This window comes from Heteronotia binoei, chromosome 5 (assembly GCF_032191835.1).
Source record: "Heteronotia binoei isolate CCM8104 ecotype False Entrance Well chromosome 5, APGP_CSIRO_Hbin_v1, whole genome shotgun sequence".
Lineage (NCBI taxonomy): Eukaryota > Metazoa > Chordata > Lepidosauria > Squamata > Gekkonidae > Heteronotia > Heteronotia binoei.
Window position 1 is genome coordinate 156990170 of NC_083227.1, and position 18686 is coordinate 157008855.

Sequence of the window (18686 nt, forward strand, 5' to 3'; positions counted from 1 at the left end):
GTGCTCTGCTAGCAGTAACCAATATTGCCAGTTGAGGCATAGTTCTAAGATGCTTCATACTGCACAACACTAGACAGTGTGGGAACATGAGAAGGCATGAGGTAGGCAGAACTGTGGAAATCTCATTGTATCACCCTAGTAACCTCCACTTGAGAGTGAAATGTGCCCCTCATCTATGTAGCCTGGGAGTGTTGAACTCATTTGTTATGAGGGCTAGATCTGACATAAATGAGACCTTGTTGGGCCAGGCCATGTGTGTAACTATTTAAGGTTAGGTAGCAGAGATATAAGCTTTATAAAGGACACAGACAAACAAAATTAAATATATATTGTTTTTAAAAACCTTTAAAATAAAACATTAGCACTTGTTGGTCTTTAAGGTGCTTTTTTGTATTTCTCCCATGGGATCCAGGGAACTGGGCAAAGGAAGCTTCTTTCCTTCCTTCCCCAGGGGACCAGGAAGGAGAGGAGCCTCAGCCAATAGAAAGAAGAGAGGCTTGGCTCAGTAGCTCTACTGTGCAATCGAGAGAGCCTTAGCCAGCGGGAAAAAATAGAGGTTTTGCTCTGTCGCTCCTGTAGGATTGAGCAAGACTGTTAAAGCAAGCTGTTCTGCAAAAGGAAGCAAGAGAGAGGGACAAGGAAGCAGGTGACAGCCAGTTGCTCGGAAGCCTGATAGGAGCCCTCTGGGGGCTGCATTTGGCCCTGAGCTGCACGTTTGACTCTGCTGAGCAGCCCTATTCTGGGTTCTTATTGCTGTCACATGTCTTAGAATCCTTAAAGATATTCCACTTAAGGACATACATACCCAACAGTAACATCTAGTCCAGCTTGCACCCCACAAAGATAAGCAGGGATGCCTTGCCTCGGATTCTGTTTGTTGTAAATTGCCAAGTTATCTCCCCTCCTCTTACAATATGTGATTCCATTAGAGGTCCCTAACAACGTTCCCTCTAAGCTGCAGAATCTTGTGAGCAAAAATTCTACTTTGTGAGCTACTGGCATTAAAGTTGTGAGCTATTGGCATTAAAGTTGTGAGCTACTGAATAAATTAGTGTGCTCTGGGGTCATCCTTCCTGAGCTAAGTCAAAAATGTGGGAGCTGGAGGCTAAAAATCTGTGAGCTAGCTCACGCTAAGGTGGTTCCTGTGGGTGCTGTGGTACCCACCAACATCCTTCCTGCTGTCCATCAAGTGCTTTTAGAAAATGGGTGGGGCTAGGGGTCAGGAAGTCATTTTCTCCAGGCCAGTTTGGCCAGAGATCCTGGAAGGTTTTTTTTTTTGCCATCTTCTGGGCATGGAGCAGGGGTCACTGGGTGTGTGGGAGGAGGTAGCTGGGGATGGACTAGATGACTCTAGATCCCTTGCAACTTATGATTCTAGGTGAGGCTTTTGCTCAAGAAGGCATCTGATTGGGTATGCAGATTAAAGGGCATCCTATTAAACAGAGCTTCTGCCTGAAATGTTGCTTCCTGACATTTTATTGCTGCCTCTACCTAAGGACTGCCAGATTCCCCTGGTGCAGGTGGGGCTTCCCTGCTACCAGGCCCTTCCCCCAGCCACAGATCATCTTGCTGGCAGGGGAGACTTCCCAGGAGAAAGGAGAAGGCCTAGGCCTTATTGCTGGTGTTCCATTGGAAGTGACATCATCATGCCAACAATGCCTGGCTGATGCTCTGGTATTCGGGCAAAAACTTAATGGTAGAAGCTCGTTTTACCATAAATGTTTTTGCTCAAATACCAGAACATCGCCTAGATGCCACTGACTTGATGATGTCACTTCTTGTGTCACACCAGTGACGAAGCCTAAGAGAACATAAGAACATAAGAGAAGCCTTGTTGGATCGGGCCGATGGCCCATCCAGTCCAACCCTCTGTGTCACAAAGTGGCAAAAAAACCCCAGGTGGCACCAGGAGGTCCATCAGTAGGGCCAGGTATTTCTCTCTTTCTCTCTCCCTTTGTAAGTCTCCCCATCCCCCACCAGTTGCCAGGAGGGGCCTGGCAACCCTGGCTCCACTTCCTGCGGCAGCCATTTTGTTATTGTGTTCCCTGCCCTATGTCAGCATTCCAAAGGTGCCCACAGGCTCAAAAAGGTTGGAGACCCATTGGTCACACTGTATTGGATGAACAACCCTTTCCCATTCAATAGCCACACAAGGGGTGTGGGGTTAGTGTGCATTGTATGGAAGAAAGGGGAAATGTGGCTCAGGAAACCCTATGTGTAGGTAAACCTCAGTGCATCCAAGAAGCACAGCATAGCTGTGTTTCTGCCTGAGGACCAGGCACTCAATTCCAAACATTTTTATCTGATGGTCAAACACTTATGGCCCATTTTGTATCGACAGCCTGGTCACATGGAACAGAACAAACACTGACCACAGACACATTGCAACTGCCTACCAGGAAGGGCTGAGTATTGTTTCAGTTACTACTAGCTGTAAAAATCGGAAACCTGGCAAAATCCCCTCTTCCTCTTCTGCTAGTGGTTCTCTTTCTTCCTTATTTTTTTTTCTTTTCTAACCAAATGTAAGACTTCGTTCTCCAAATGTAAATGTGTATGGCCGTTTTCCCAATGACCTTACTACGGAGCGACGTCACTCTTCACCGCGCAGCGTCTGCGCGGATTTCCCACCAACTGCTGCGCACAACCAGGAAGTGCTGCGGCTTTTGCGTTGCAGATGTAAACCGCTAAAAACCAGTTTACATCTGCGACGCAAAAACCGCAGCTGTTCCCGGTTGTGCGCGGCAGTTGGTGGGAAATCCGCGCAGACGCTGCGCGGTGAAGAGGGACGTCGCTCCGGAGTAAGGTTAGTGGGAAAACGGCCTATGTCATTTAATACCCGCAAGGTATGTATTGATTAAGTGATATATTTAGTCCATAGTAGATGCCCATTTTTTTCTGATGTAAGCAGTTAGCTGATTATAGTATAAGGAGAATATATAAGAACATCTAGTCACATCAAAAAGGCTATTTAGAGGAGGGCAGGAAAGGTGGGAAATAGCAGGATAGGGCCTGCTTTTGGTCTCCACACATTTCTCTGCATACATTCTTCATATGCAGGCATTAATAAAGCCTTCAGCCCTTCCTACCTGCCCTTTGTGCCCTTCTACAATGTGAATTCCATCAAAATCATAGAAATTTAATCTTTTGTTTCAGCTGCTCGGATGCTAACTTCATGATAAGTAAGAGGAATGATAAAGAGCAGTTATACTCCACAAATCCAACAGGAGTCTTGGAACAGCTCTGAATTAGAAACCGGGCGGCCCAGCAGAAAAACTGGGCAGCCCAGCAGAGCCTGAGCTGAGCCCACAAGGAGAGGTCTCCCCAATCTTTCTTTGCTTTCCCAGCCAGCCTGCCAGGGCTCGCTGGGAAAGGGAAGAAAGATCGGGGAGAGATCTCCATTGTATCCTATGGGTCCATAGGATACAATGGAGATTGGGCCATGGCTGCCATGCGACCCCAGAGAAGGGGTTTAAACTGAACTCCTTCTCTAGGGTTGAACTGCAGCCATGGTCCAATCTCTCCATTGTATTCTATGCATCCATAGGATACAATGGAGAGCTCTTGGGCTGGAGAGGGAGGGGTGATATTTAAATGCCTCCCCCTTCCTCCTCCAGCCATAACAAACTATGAATCACCAAACCACAAATTGTTTGGGAAAATTGGGCTATTGTTGGTTCATTATTCGTTTGGTTCGTGAAATCAAATGAAGCACAAAACGAACCACCCTTTCCCCCAGTTTGTGCCCATTCCTGGGTTCTATTCATGTGACAGAATATTTTTGCCTATTCAACCTGGATCTTTGAGAACACACTGTTCCACTTTCGTGTTATAGCTTATGCTATCAGAGATGAAAATGCTCTATTTTTTCAGTAAGAAATTCTTCCCAAATTAATTCTCGATTACGGGCAGCTTCAGAAGTCACCAGAAGTGCCCATAAACAGGCATGAATATCTCACGCTTGTGCTTACTGTGTTTACAACGGTAACTGCTCAAATTAGAAGCTATGCAAGGGAGACAAGCTTTCGAAGAGTCAAGTGGTACAACAGACCAGGAAAGGAATGAACCCTTTATCCAAAGAACTAAAGCTCCATTTAAAGCAACTGATGAAATTGGTGGTTGGATACAATCTGCCCAACAGACTGACCAACTAATAACATTGTATTAAAGGGGGAGGGGAGAGACAGAATCCAGAAAAGTCCATTGAGTTGGAAATGAGTTTCTGACCCATTTCCAGCTCATTAGCGGATTTCTGAACCCTATCCAGCCTTTACAAAAAGGAACTGATGCAGTTTGCCTAAACCATTTAGACCAATTACAGACAGCACGGAGAAGTGCTCATCTAAAAGTTAGCTTGGGGTTCATTATACTTGCATTCCATTAGACATTCCTAATTGCTGTCAGAACTTATTTGGTTGCTTTTTGACTGCATTGTATAATTGATAATGCTTATCATATTCATCACACACAATCAGCGCATAACTGTAGGCTCTATTGGATACGTTTAAGACATAATATTACACAAGAAGCACAACACAAAAAGCAAACACAACAGAGCAAACAAAATATCGCAAATAATAAGAGGATCATGGTCTTGGTCTTACCTATGTTTAAACTCTTTATTTCTTTACAGAAAGGGAACAGAAAAGAAAAAAAAAAGAGGAACAGTTAGCTGGAGAAGAGACTGTAAAGCAAACATACCATTTTTGTCTTATTCTACAAGAGGGCATACATAAGGAAACCTCTTTTCAGCTTTAGCCTTAGGTTAATTTTGGGATGAAGCACAACATAAGGTATTGCAGCCACAAGATACTTTTCTGCTGGAATAGCCCCTCAAGGCATTTTTGTACAAAACTTTCTGGATCACTGAAAAACGTCATGTGCAAAAATGTCCGTCTTTTATACAGGCAGTGAAAGGAGATGGCAGCTGTCTGTCAGCAGGCTCGGTGAAACAGAGGCCTGACAAAAGTGAAATGCGCTGCTAATATTCTTCCAAATCAAACAACTGAACCAAGAGGATGTTTTGTAACCTTGAGCACATCTCTGCCTGGCTGCTGGCTTCCCTCTTTGGTCCCTAGAGTTGCCACTTAAAGCAGCTTTCACTGTCAGCCTGGCATTCATTTCGCATGACTTCGAACTGACAGGAAGCGCTGCTTCGTAACAGAGCGACGGGACACTCTGCTTCGTAAGTCCACACTGCATTAATCGATGTTAGTCTCTGCTGTACAGGATAATGTTTCATGCAATGCCAAGGGCTATGTATTCTTTATGCACTTCATTTCAAACATGCCGAAGAAATACATGCGGTCAACAATGTTCCCTCTAAGCTGCAGAGTCTCATGAGCAAAAATTCTACTTTGTGAGCTACTGGCACTAAAGTTGTGAGCTACGGCATAAATTAGCATCTTCTGGGGTCCTCCTTCCTAAGACATAAATGTGTGAGCTGGAGGCTAAAAATCTGCGAGCTAGCTCATGCTAACTCAGTTTAGAGGGAACACTGTTGGTCGACCAGCTGTGGATTTTTCACAATCCAAAAGTAAGCTCCTGATGAGCAGCCTTTCCTGAAGACGGGGGCTTGCAAGCCTCAGAACTGGTACCAGTAACTCAAATGTCTCCCATACATAAGAAGAAAAAGATATTGGATTTATATCCCGCCCTCCACTCTGAAGAGTCTCAGAGCGGCTCACAATCTCCTTTACCTTCCTCCCCCACAACAGACACTCTGTGAGGTAGATGAAGATATTCGATTTATATCCCGCCCTCCACTCTGAAGAGTCTCAGAGCGGCTCACAATCTCCTTTCCCTTCCTCCCCCACAACAGACACCCTGTGAGGTAGATGAAGATATTGGATTTATATCCCGCCCTCCACTCCGAAGAGTCTCAGAGCGGCTCACAATCTCCTTTCCCTTCCTCCCCCACAACAGACACCCTGTGAGGTAGAAGAAGATACTGGATTTAAATCCCGCCCTCCACTCCGAAGAGTCTCAGAGCGGCTCACAATCTCCTTTCCCTTCCTCCCCCACAACAGACACCCTGTGAGGTGGGTGGGGCTGGAGAGGGCTCTCCCAGCAGCTGCCCTTTCGAGGACAACCTCTGCCAGAGCTCTGGCTGACCCAAGGCCATTCCAGCAGGTGCAAGTGGAGGAGTGGGGAATCAAACCCGGTTCTCCCAGATAAGAGTCCGCACACTTCACCACTACACCAAACTGGCTCTCTTGTATGATCAGCAAAATGCTAGGGCACAATCCAGCCAGTCGAAGGAAGAGCGCTAACATGAATTATCCCCCCACTTCATTCCTGGTTGGTAATCTGTTTCATTAAGCCACACAAATCAACGAAATAAACACAGACGCAATTCATTTTTACTTGCACGTGCAGGAGAGCTATCAGAATGAAAACAATGAGGATTATGACGCTAACAAAGACACATCTGCGCAGGAGTCAAGTAGCACTTAAAAGACTAACACCCCTAACAAAAGAGTATAAGCACTTTTGTGCTAGGATTTGCATCTTCAGATGTAAGGCGTGTGATCACCCCCACCATTGCCCTACATTATATAAAAAGGGCTCTCTGAAATTCTGAGCTCCGATGCATCAAAGCTTATGTTGAAATAAATAGTAGAACAAAGTTTTTGAGTCCAGGGGCACCTTTAAGACCAACAAAGTTTTATTCAAGGTATAAGCCTTCATGTGCATGCACGCTTAAATAAGTGACTTCTAACTTGAAGAAGGATGGGCGCACACGAAGGCTATTATACCTTGAACAAAACTCTGTTGGTCTTTATTTGATGTATTTTAATGGTCGTTTTCGCACTCACCTCCAGCCGGCGCGACCCCCCCTCTTCACCGCGCAGGATCTGCGCAGATTTCGCACTAAACGCCGCGGAAGAGACGGAAACTCCCGTCGCAAAAGCCGCGCAAACGCCAAACTGCTTTTTGGCGATTTACGTTTGAGCGGCTTTTGCGACGGGAGTTTCCGGCGCAAAAGGCTGCTCCGCGGCATTTAGTGCGAAATCCGCGCAGATCCTGCGCGGTGAAGAGGGGGGGTCGCGCCGGCTGGAGGTGAGTGCGAAAACGACCAATGTATTTTACCGTATAATGTATTAAATGTAATCATGGTACTTCCATGTCTGTGAGCCGCCCTGAGCCTGCTTCGGCGGGGAGGGCGGGATACAAATAAAAATTATTATTATTATTATTTAAAGGTGGCACTGGACTCGAACGTTATTCTGCTGTTTCAGACCAACACAGCTACCTATGTGTAAGTCTTTTAGCTGCTACTTGACCCTAGTGAGCTTTTGCTGCAACAGGCTTTTTTCGATTTATTGCTAAATAAATTGATCTTATTGATGCCCCGTTATTGCTACTATGGGGAAAAATTTTTAAGGAGGCATAAACTAAAATAACGTTGTTGTTGTTTTTTTAAATTACAAGTGCTTATTATTTTGCTCTTAAGCCTTAACAGCTGAAGCACAATTTATTTATTTTTTTACAGAGTTTGGAAACCACAGAATGAGCCATATATCCTTTTAGTAAAGCAATGCTTTTTACTCGGAGAGCTGACCTTACTCTTCCAGTGCCATTAGAACACTGAAAAGAGAAAGGTCTAGGTTCCACTCTTTTTCTGTGCATAGAGAGTTGAATTCAAGCCTAGAGGACTTGTCTGCATGCTTACTGCTACCAACGGCTCTTTCAGCCCTATTCCCCCCCTCCCCTGGGTATAAAAAAATGATTATAAGAGTGACTTGTCTTGTAAGACTATTGTAGGGTTGCCAGTCCCCAGGTGGGGGCAGGGGATCCCCCGGTTTGGAGACCCTTCCCCTGCTTCAGGGTTTTCAGAAAGCGGGGGGAGGGGAGGGAAATGTCTGCTGGGAACTCTATTATTCCCTAGGGAGATTTATTCCCATAGAAAATCATGGAGAATTGATCCACGGGTATCTGGGGCTCTGGAGACATTAGGGGTGGAGCCAAAATCAAGGCTGTGACAAGCATCATTGAACTCCAAATGGAGTTCCGGCCATCACATTTAAAGAGACGGCACACCTTTTCAATGCCAAGGGGAGGGACGGTGGCTCAGTGGTAGAGCATCTGCTTGGGAAGCAGAAGGTCCCAGGTTCAATCCCTGGCATCTCCAAAAAAAGGGTCCAGTCAAATAGGTGTGAAAAACCTCAGCTTGAGACCCTGGAGAGCCGCTGCCAGTCTGAGAAGACAATACTGACTTTGATGGACCAAAGGTCTGATTCAGTATAAGGCAGCTTCATATGTTCATATGTTCATATTCATATGTTCAATGCCTTCCTTCCATAGGAAATAATGAAGGATAGGGGCACCTTCTTTTGGGGCTCATAAAATTGGACCCCCTGGTCCAAACTTTTTGAAACTTGGGGGGTATTTTGGAGAGAGGAACTAGATGCTATACTGTAAATTTGGTACAGCCTCCCCAGAGCCCCAGATACCTGCGGATCAATTCTCCATGATTTTCTATGGGAATAAAACTCCCTAGGGAATAATAGAGTTCCCAGCAGACATTTCCCTCCCCTCCCCCCACTTTCTGACGACCCTGAAGCGGGGGGAGGGTCTCCAAACCGGGGGATCCCCTGCCCCCACCTGGGGATTGGCAACCCTATTCCATAGGCAGCAGTTCTTACAGCCTTGTTTAGTCCTGCTTATTGGCACACATCTTGCATTTGGGGGAAGCAACCCATCTGAGTCTGGATGGCTTGAGCAGAGGATAGTAAGCTAAATTGCTGCTTGATTTCCTGTTGCAGTCTCTGAAGGAAAGAATAATCATTCCTAAGAGCAACTTTCCATACAAAGGGACTTAAGGGACAGAGCCTTAATTACATATAGTGGGGAGTGCCATGACCCTTCTTTCTGATGGGTTCTTCTTCTTTTTTTAATGAAAGGCAGCCGTAGGAGGCTGAAACTGGGAGCAGCGGATCTTTGGGGGAAGAGGGCTGATTAACCCTTTCTCTTCCTATCATGAGTTTCTTCAGGATGTGGACCCTGTAAATTTTCCTCTGCTGCAACAACAGCAGCCAAGGTGTCAACGTTATTATTATTTGGGTATTTTTTTTTATTGTGTGTATGTTTGTGTGCATGGTGGTCTCTGGCAGTGTGTGGCAGGGGATCCCCCGGTTTGCGTGCATGGTGGTCTCTGGCAGTGTGTGTCTGTTTGTGTGCATGGTGGTCTTTGGCATGGAAGTTATGGTGGTCTCTGGCAACCCCTACTGGAGCATGGAAGACATTTGGCGAGGTCGCTTGATACAGCCTGCCTTCTTCCCGCTCCTGGTATTGCAAGGAGGTCCCCCATCCAAGTACTTGCCAAGGTCAGCCCTGTTTAGCTTCTGAGATATGATGAGATAGGGCTTGCTTTGGCGATCCAGGTCAGGGCACCAAGGTAGCAATTTTGAACACATCGACGGTAGTAAAGTGAGACTCCTACCCCTACCTTGCCGGATCTTTATTCTTGACTTTATCTATGTGAATTCTTCAGCTTTGAACTTTACCAGTACTCAAAGCAGTCAATAAGAAAGCGCTAAGAAAACAACTTCATCCAAGCACTGATTCAACAGTAGGCTTGCCAACCTCCAGGTGAGGCCTGGAGATCTCACAGCATTCCAACTGATCTTCAGACTACAGAGATCAGTTCCACTGGAGAAAACAGCTGTATTGGAGGGGTTGACTCTATGGAACTGTATCCCGCTGAAGTGACTCTCGTCCACAATCCAGCTCCAAATCTCCAGGAATTTTCTACCCTGGAGCTGGCAACCATAATACAGCCTTTCTTCATCTAAGCTATTCAAATATGATGACTCATTAATCTGTAACTGCCTGCAGCACCGGATGTCAATAAATGACAACCTAGGAAGCTACAAAGACAGAACAGATAAGAAGGCATTTGCAACCCAGGCTAAAGCGGTAGAATTACCTCAGTTCCAAAATGCTGGTAACGTTCCTGGAGGGAAAGATGCGTCGAATGTAATTAAAATCCCCAACAAAGAGGCTTCCGTCAGTTCCCACAGCAAGTGCCACGGGTGCCAGAAGTTTGTTTCCTTCTGCAAGCCCATTGCAGCTTGGGCAAGAGATACTCCTCCTCCGACCATTACCCATGATGCTAGTGATCACAGCGGGTTGTTGAGTAAGAAATTGATTCTCTCCACTGCCTTTGTGCAGAATACCTAACAATAAAGAGAAAGCGTTACGGTCATTTATAACAAAGGACCCCAATCTTGTTTTTAACATTTGGTTTTGCAGGGTGTCATACTGACACAGCGGCCACACAGTTCTCTGGTTTTTAATGAGAACCGCTATTTTGAGGAAGATGCATGGCGGATCAGCCACTTTGACCACAACGCTCTAGCTGTCTGTCTACGCTAAGAGAGCCACAAAGTGTATCACAGAAACCTAGCTTACACACAACAGTCAGCAGTCCCTCTGGGACTGATCAAGTGTTTTTATAAAGTGGATATGGCTTTCTGAGTGGCCAATCAAAATAGGGCTACCAAGCTCCCGGGCAGGGCGGGGGCTCTCGTGCTCTGGAGGTCTCCAACCTGCCGGCCCATATTAGGCCAGCAGGAGGACCCCCTCCCAACGTCAGCAGCATTGTGATGTCACTTGCAAGTGACATCATCAAGCTGGTGACGTCGCATGCCAGTTGCTCTAGCAATTTGGGAGGGAAATGCTATGGTACCGCTGGAGGCTGAGCGGGACTTGGCAACCCTAAATCAAAATCTTGTTTTGCGGATTAAAAAAAAGAAATTGTTTTGGCAGCAGTTTTTCATCACCGCACAAGGGTTATCACTGGTTGACTGACAGTAAGTTGTGGATATGCAAGAAATTACTTTTCGACAATAGGCCCATTTTAAAAGGCATCTTGTTAAATAGAGCTTCTGCCTAAAATGTTGAGGAATTACAATTAGAGTTATATATAACTTCTTGTTCCCTGACATTTTGTAGCTGGTTCCACTTCTTGCAGCAGCCATTTTGTGGTTGTAGCCACCATTCTGTTTCAGAATGTCAAAGGTGCCTATAGACTCACAAAGGATGGGGACACTCAGAAACAGTTTATTCAATGTAAGAGTAACTGAGACTGTCATCCCAAACAGAAGTCAGTGGGCACAGAATGATGTCACTCTGTTTATGAACATGAACATATGAAGCTGCCTTCTACTGAATCAGACCTTCGGTCCATCAGAGTCATTATTGTCTACTCAGACTGGCAGCGGCTCTCCAGGGTTTCAAGCTGAGGTTTTAAACTCCTACTTGCCTGGACCCTTTTTAGTTGGAGATGCAAGGGATTGAACCTGGGACCTTCTGCTTACTAAGCAGATGCTCTACCACTGAGCCACCGTCCCTCCCCAAATTGTTTATTTTTGTACTGTAAGTATCGAGAGTATATTCCTAAATCTGGTATAGCTCTCTCACATACTGTCTTTCTCTGCAGAACAGGGTTCTTGTATGTAGTATCATGCAAAACCACCATTTGCAGCCAAAATTAACACAGTGCAGGAAACTATTTCCTATGTGACTCTTGCAAACAATTCTTAAGGATTAATTTTAGGAAAGCTACAGAAGGACTCCCAACATATTCTAGAAATAAGAAAAAAAACATGACAAGCAGCAGAGACAACAAAGAGAATATTACGATTGTTCATCTGGAAATCTGTCACTGTGCATTACTATTGGCAATGTGGAACCAGTAATTTTTTTTTACAAGTACAGTATTTATTTCATATACCCCACTTTTACACAGAACTTATAATGGACTTCTATAAAAGGTCAGAACTATCAAAAGGTCAGATCACACACAGAGTTACTTAGCATCAGCAATACTGAAATATGATTAAGGGTATGTAAATACGTTTATATACTATAGAGGAAATATGTTGGGAGAAAGGTTATGCTTAAGAGGAATAAGTTGGATTGTTGTAATAAGTGATTATATTTTGCTTTGTTGCTGAGATATTTTTGGAATTGGGCAAACTGTAAAGATATGTTCTTCTGCTTTCTTTTCTTTTCTACTTTTTCTACTGTTTATATTAGGGGTGTCCAACATGCGGCCTGGGGGCCAAATCAGGCACCTGGAGGGCTCCTATTAGCCCCCCCCCCCAAGCAACTGGCTGTCGTTTGCTTCCTTCTCCCTCTCTCTTGTTTCCTTTTGTATCACAGCTTGCTTTGCCAGGTGTGGAGAAACACCATTTTAATCCATGTTGGTGCTTCATTGGGAGGGATCGCTAAACTGCCAAGCAGGCTTGGGCCTAGCCTTCCCCTCCTCCCCCCTCCCTTCCAGAGCCAAACCAACAACTCTAGGGGGAAAGTCTCCTAGAGAGGCAGGAAGTTCTTTTGTTCTCTGCATGTGAGTTAGGAGGAAGAGTTTTTCAGTTTGCAGCTGGCGCTCTGGAAGAGAGGTTGCTTGCCTGTGGACTCCTGCCTGTGGGGGAGGCCTGCTCAGGAAAATGAGGCCTCCAGGCAGTAAGACCAAGTAAGTCATCCAAAAAGGCAGGGCGTCTTTAGATCAGGGACAGTAAAATGCGTTTATAGCACATTTTGTTTGTCAGGCTGTTTGCTGTACGGGTGCTGTGCTGTGCTAACTTTTTAAATGCAACTGTTTTTGTGTTTTTTTTCTTTCCCTTTCTTTTTCTCTTTTAAATAAATATTTTTTCTGTTTTGAATGCTGGCAGTCAATCTCTGTACCACATAGATCCCCAAACCGCTTTAGACCACGCTGTGTTGAGAAGGGGGCCCCGGGGAAGGGGGAAGGCATGCAGTTGGGTAAGGTGCCAATCCTCCAGAGGTGCCCCAAAGAAGTGCTGAGGTCTCTGTGAAACCCAAGTGCAGGGTGGCAGAGGACCTTGAGGCCTGGCCTCATAGCTGGAGAGGGGGATTGGGAGTCCTGTTCCTCTCAATCTGAACCCCTAGACTGAGCAGGTGGTGGCAGCGAGCCCAAGGGGCAGGAGGAGAAATAGCTCCCTCCAGGAGTTGGCGACTCAATAGGGAGCTGACGGGACCGGGTCTGAAGGCAGAATCGGGCCGGTTCCGCCACACCAGGCTTGCTCAATTGCACAGAAGCTATAGAGTAAAACCTCTATTTTCTTCATTGGTTGAGGTTCCTCCCTTGGGGAGGAAGGGGGGGGGGAGAGATAGCTTGCTTTGCCAAGCTCTCTCAGTTGCACAGCAGAGCTACTGAGCCAGGCCTCTCTTCCTTCTATTGGCTGAGGATCCCTCCCCTCCTGGAACCCTGGGGAAGAAAGGAAAGAGCCAGAGCTTGCTTTGCCCAGTTCCCTGGATCCCATGGGAGAAATACAAAGAAAGCACCTTATGTACATATGAACATATGTAGCTGCCTTATACTGAATCAGACCTTTGGTCCATCAAAGTCAGTATTGTCTTCTCAGACTGGCAGCGGCTCTCCAGGGTCTCAAGCTGAGGTTTTTCACACCTCTTTGCCTGGACCCTTTTTTGGAGATGCCAGGGATTGAACCTGGGACCTTCTGCTTCCCAAGCAGATGCTCTACCACTGAGCCACCGTCCCTCCCCTTTAAGACCAATGAGTGATAATGTTTTAAGGGTTTTTTTTTTTTAAAAAAAATAGTTAATTGTGTTTGTGTCCATTATAAAAGTTGTATTTCTGCTACCTAGTCTTAAATAGGTACATACATGGCCCAACTTGACATGGCCCAACAAATGAGCTTGAAAGCAGGGGTGTCAAGCTCATTTGTATATATGTATGTATATATGTATTGTATATATGTATGTATGTATGTATATACGAATAAAATTTTTAAAATAAAAATATTTTTTAAAAAGAGATACTGTAACATCAGGCACTCTCAGGCTATTCACTATTCATTTGGTTGAACCAAAAAGGCACTTATTAGTGAATCAGAACTTATATAGTCTGTATATTCTGTTCTCAGGTTTGCCCCAGGAAGAAATTGCTGCTGTCTCTGTTGGCCTATAGCCACAACTATCATATGCTTTAGAATATAGCCCAAAAGCACATATAGAACTCTGCATTCATTTTAAGCACTCGGAATGGCACATTAAAAGTCAACGCACATGGAAGTTCAATGCCTGTTCATAACCAGCCACCTTTATATGTGGTAATATTCAAATGTCAGGAGATGCACTATCTAATATTCTGGAGGCAACTGGGAAGACGGGCACTAGTCTAAAGTGTGAGCGACAATGAAATAATGTAACTTACCACTTTTTATGTTAAGCACATGATGTTTATCTAAAGACCAGCCCCCTAGATTTGAGGGGTCGAGTTCAAATCCTTGCAGCAGAGCCGTCCTTTTCTCCCATAAAATTAGACTGGGACAGGTCTCGTACTCGTAGCCCACAGACACTGGAAAAATATTAATAATCACTGCACGTAAACTATTTTTGTTACCTGCTACAAAATACTACTTTATTCTATAATAATAAATTAAGAGATTTGATTTCATTTGACCCTAAAACATGATTCACTTATACTCAGGAGAACTGCAGGTCCTCGTATTATTTCAAAATGAATTACTGAATGATGTGGAAAATGAAAAAAAAAGCATGCTATCACCACCCAATATAGTTTTAATTAGTCTGCTGTATTTAGTTCAGGCTATATGGAACATATACACTCAGTACTGTATATATACTTACAAAAAAGAAATTGTAGACAGTAAGCAGCACAAATATATTAAATGAGACACTCGCTACATGTCAGTGACATACCATAGATGGGGGATGCTGTCACATGGAGGCATTCAGGGAACAGATGAGGGATTTCTTGCTAAACTGCAGTTTTAATATGAATCCACATTATTTACCATAGTGTTATGGATTCAGAAGAACCCCTCAGAGCAAATATATAAAGCATTGATGCAGACAAGCCATTTAAGTTGTATGGACATTCCCGGTGGAGCTGGATCCCTCTCCTGCACACCTCAGGATTTCTGTCAGGGACAGAAGCACAGTCTGCATGTTTTGGCAGAACAAACTGTAATTAGAGAGCCAATTTGGTGTAGTGGTTAAGTGTGCGGGCTCTTATCTGGGAGAACCGGGTTTGATTCCCCACTCCTCCACTTGCACCTGCTAGCATGGCGTTGGGTCAGCCATAGCTCTGGCAGAGGTTGTCCTTGAAAGGGCAGCTGCTGTGATAGCCCTCTTCAGCCCCACCCACCTCACAAAATGTTTGCCTACTGAGAGCCAGTCTTGTGTAGTGGTTAAGTGCACGGACTCTTATCTGGGAGAACCGGGTTTGAATCCCTACCCCTCCACTTGCAGCTGTTGGAATGGCCTTGGGTCAGCCATAGCTCTGGCAGAGGTTGTCCTTGAAAGGGCAGCTGCTGTGAGAGCCCTCTCCAGCCCCAACCGCCTCACAGGGTGTCTGTTGTGGGGGAGGAAGGGAATGGAGATTGTGAGCTGCTCTGAGACTCTTCGGAGTGGAGGGTGAGATATAAATCCAATATCTTCATCTACCTCACAGGGTGTCTGTTGTGGGGGAGGAAGGGAAAGGAGATTGTGAGCTGCTCTGAGACTCTTCGGAGTGGAGGGTGGGATATAAATCCAATATCTTCATCTACCTCACAGGGTGTCTGTTTTGGGGGAGGAAGGTAAAGGAGATTGTGAGCCGCTCTGAGACTCTTCGGAGTGGAGGGCGGGATATAAATCCAATATCTTCTTCTTCTTAATTATATGTATCTGGCCCAAATTTTGAATGAAGGGCATTCTTTCTTCTTTAGCCTAATGTAATGGTATGGATGGAAAGAAGGATGAGACTGATGGACCAAGAAGTCTATTTAGACCTTAAGTTAGGACCACTTTATATATCATGTGATATGTACAAAATATGTGTTTACCACTTCAGGTAAACATGCAGGGACCTATGGGCAATGCCAGTTCTCTAGCATGGGTAGCAGTGTATTTAGACCAAGCTCCATATAGCCACAGAGCAAACAGAACCCTTCCTTTTCACCATGCGAGAGCCTGTTTGTGAATAGACTCCTCTGCGTGAATGGTTGATCTGTCTAGCGCATTCTTCTCCTATTCTTCATCTAAACTGACGATTCTTTCTTCCCCATTTGTTTCAACATACTAACCCTGTAAGGTAGATCAGTCCGGAAAGTGTGACTGGCCCAGGGTCAACAAGCAATCTTCCTTTCAGAGCGGAGAGAGTCAATGCCCACTTTCTCTCAGTCTGACCACTGCAGCACACTGGCTTTGATTATCTGGCAATGTGGTTTATATAAGTCTACCTCTCAAAATAGGTAAGACCATTCAAATCAAGCTTCCACATGATTGGTTGTTCACACATAGCAGTTGGGTCCTTTGTCATCAAGCTATTTGCATGACAAAGGAGGTGCACATATGAACATATGAAGCAGCCTTATACTGAATCAGACCCTGGGTCCATCAAAGTCAGTATTGTCTTCTCAGACTGGCAGCGGCTCTCCAGGGTCTCCAGCTGAGGATTTTCACGTCTACTTGCCTGGACCCTTTTTGGAGATGCCAGGGATTGAATCTGGGACCTTCTGCTTACCAAGCAGATGTTCTACCACTGAGCCATCATCCCTTCTACATATGAAGCTGCCTTACACTGAATCAGACCCTGGGTCCATCAAAGTCAGTATTGTCTACTCAGACTGGCAGCGGCTCTCCAGGGTCTCAAGCTGAGGTTTTTCACACCTCTTTGCCTGGGCCCTTTTGGAGATGCCAGGGATTGAACCTGGGACCTTCTGCTACCCAAGCAGATGCTCTACCACTGAGCCACCGTCCCTCCCTATGATTGCTCCGCCATCCTACTGTGCTGCCGCGTTTGACTACTGAGTGTATCCTTTCTTGTTTTAGAAGCTAAGACTCAGGGAGTCTGCCTAGCTTCTCTGATACTGTGTTTTCCTAAGTGCATGGTGTCTATTGAATAGAACTGTTATTACCACAGAGTGCTAGAGTTTATTAGAGAACTAGAAAAGATTGCTGGCATGTACCATTAAGGGTCACTTATACAACATTTCTACTATTGACATGGCTGTGGGGATTTTTACTGTGACAGTTAGCACTGCAGTTGCACAGTCTGAAATGGATGACATACCTACAGCATCTGAGAGCCCGTAAACCTTCTGCCCGTAGGCATCTGTTTTGTCCCAAATAAACGTATAGGCTAGGTTGGGGGATGCTTGGAAAGACTTTTGAAAGAGATGCCCTTCTACAGCTACCATCAGATGAACTTTAATTAAGTTCAGAGGCACCAGCGTTTGCGTCATGGTGATCTTCAGCAAGGATTTGTATCCAGCAGTACGGGAACTCAGATAGCAGAGTTTTACGTTGGAGCCTGGGATTTCGATTTCTTCATGAAGGACCTGAATAAGAACACAGACTATACATTAAACATACGTCTCGAGAAAGGGATTTGTTTCGCTCGTGGGGCTTATTTACGGATTAATGACTTTTTTTTTATCGCTGGGAAGTTTTAGCACGGCCTTCCCGTGGCGACACAATACAGGGTATGATTTCTGGATTAATAATGTTTTGGCCACTGTTATCTTTGCTTTTAAAAACCACACTGTTAGCAAAAGTGTAAATAAGAACCGTGGGTTTTATTGCCAGTTGTATGCAAGAAGGCCACGAGAGGCTGTAATTATATGAACCTGCAACAATCCGCTGACAATCAGCATAAAGCAACAGGGATGCCCAAACAGAACAACCAACATAATAATAATGGCCATGTAGATCATTAAAGGACCCTTTATCATCCATATATTTCTGTACAGAGAAAGAAAAATGAGTTTGCCTTTATTTTCACACACAAAGTTGTTTTTTTTTAGGGTTGCCAAGTCCAATTCAAGAAATATCTGGGGACTTTGGGGGTGCAGCCAGGAGACACTGGGGTGGAGCCAAGATCAAGGCTGTGACAAGCATAATTGTTCTGGCCATCACATTTAAAGGTTCGGCACACCTTTTCAATGCCTTCCTTCCATAGGAAATCATGAAGGATAGGGGCACCTTCTTTTGGGGCTCATAGAATTGGACCCCCTGGTCCAATCGTTTTGAAACTTGGAGGGTATTTTGGGGAGAGGCACTAGATGCTATACTGAAAATTTGGTGCCTCTACCCCAAAAAACAGCCCCCCCCCAGATCCCCATGGATCAATTCTCCATGATTTTCTATGGGAATAAATCTCCATAGGGAATAACAGAGTTCCCAGCAGACATTTCCCTCCCCTCCCCCCGCTTTCTGATGACCCTGAAGCGGGGGGAGGGCCTCCAAACCGGGGGATCCCCTGCCCCCACCTGGGGATTGGCAACCCTATGTTTTTTCCATACCAAACGTCAAACTAGGTGAGGTGCCAGCAGTTCTATTCGTTTAAACTCAGGTCTGCGACAATTGTGTGTGTAACGGGAAGAAAGGCGGGGTCACATTTCTAGAGCAAAGGATCGGGGCAGCCGAAATCTTTCTGCTGTTCACCTACATCCCCTTAAGTGTTTTTTCTTCCGGCGTTAATGCTTGGCTAAGAAGAAAAGGGGCTGAAGAGGCAAACTGGAAGTAGAAAGGTTTCATCTGTGAGGGGGGGGGGTTATCAGCTCTATGCAAAATCAATCAATCGATCCAAAAACAACAAGGAAATCCATGCAGAGGCGTCACTAGGGTGGGTTGCACCCTGGGGTGTAACTGATTCAAGTCACCCCCCCCATTGTTTTGGAGGGCTG

General features: G+C 45.3%; 1 protein-coding gene across 3 annotated transcripts in view; it reads right to left on the minus strand.

The window, feature by feature from the left end:
- The window catches only part of TENM2 (teneurin transmembrane protein 2), a 1752117-nt gene that overhangs the window by 59405 nt on the left and 1674026 nt on the right, over window positions 1-18686 (minus strand). For all 3 annotated transcript variants that reach the window (XM_060240624.1, XM_060240625.1, XM_060240626.1), the window contains 4 exons: window positions 17072-17339; window positions 14207-14350; window positions 9929-10178; window positions 4602-4622 (listed from right to left, as the gene is read on the minus strand). In XM_060240624.1, the coding sequence (XP_060096607.1) occupies window positions 4602-4622; window positions 9929-10178; window positions 14207-14350; window positions 17072-17339 (683 nt within the window). The remainder of the gene's footprint in view (window positions 1-4601; window positions 4623-9928; window positions 10179-14206; window positions 14351-17071; window positions 17340-18686) is intronic.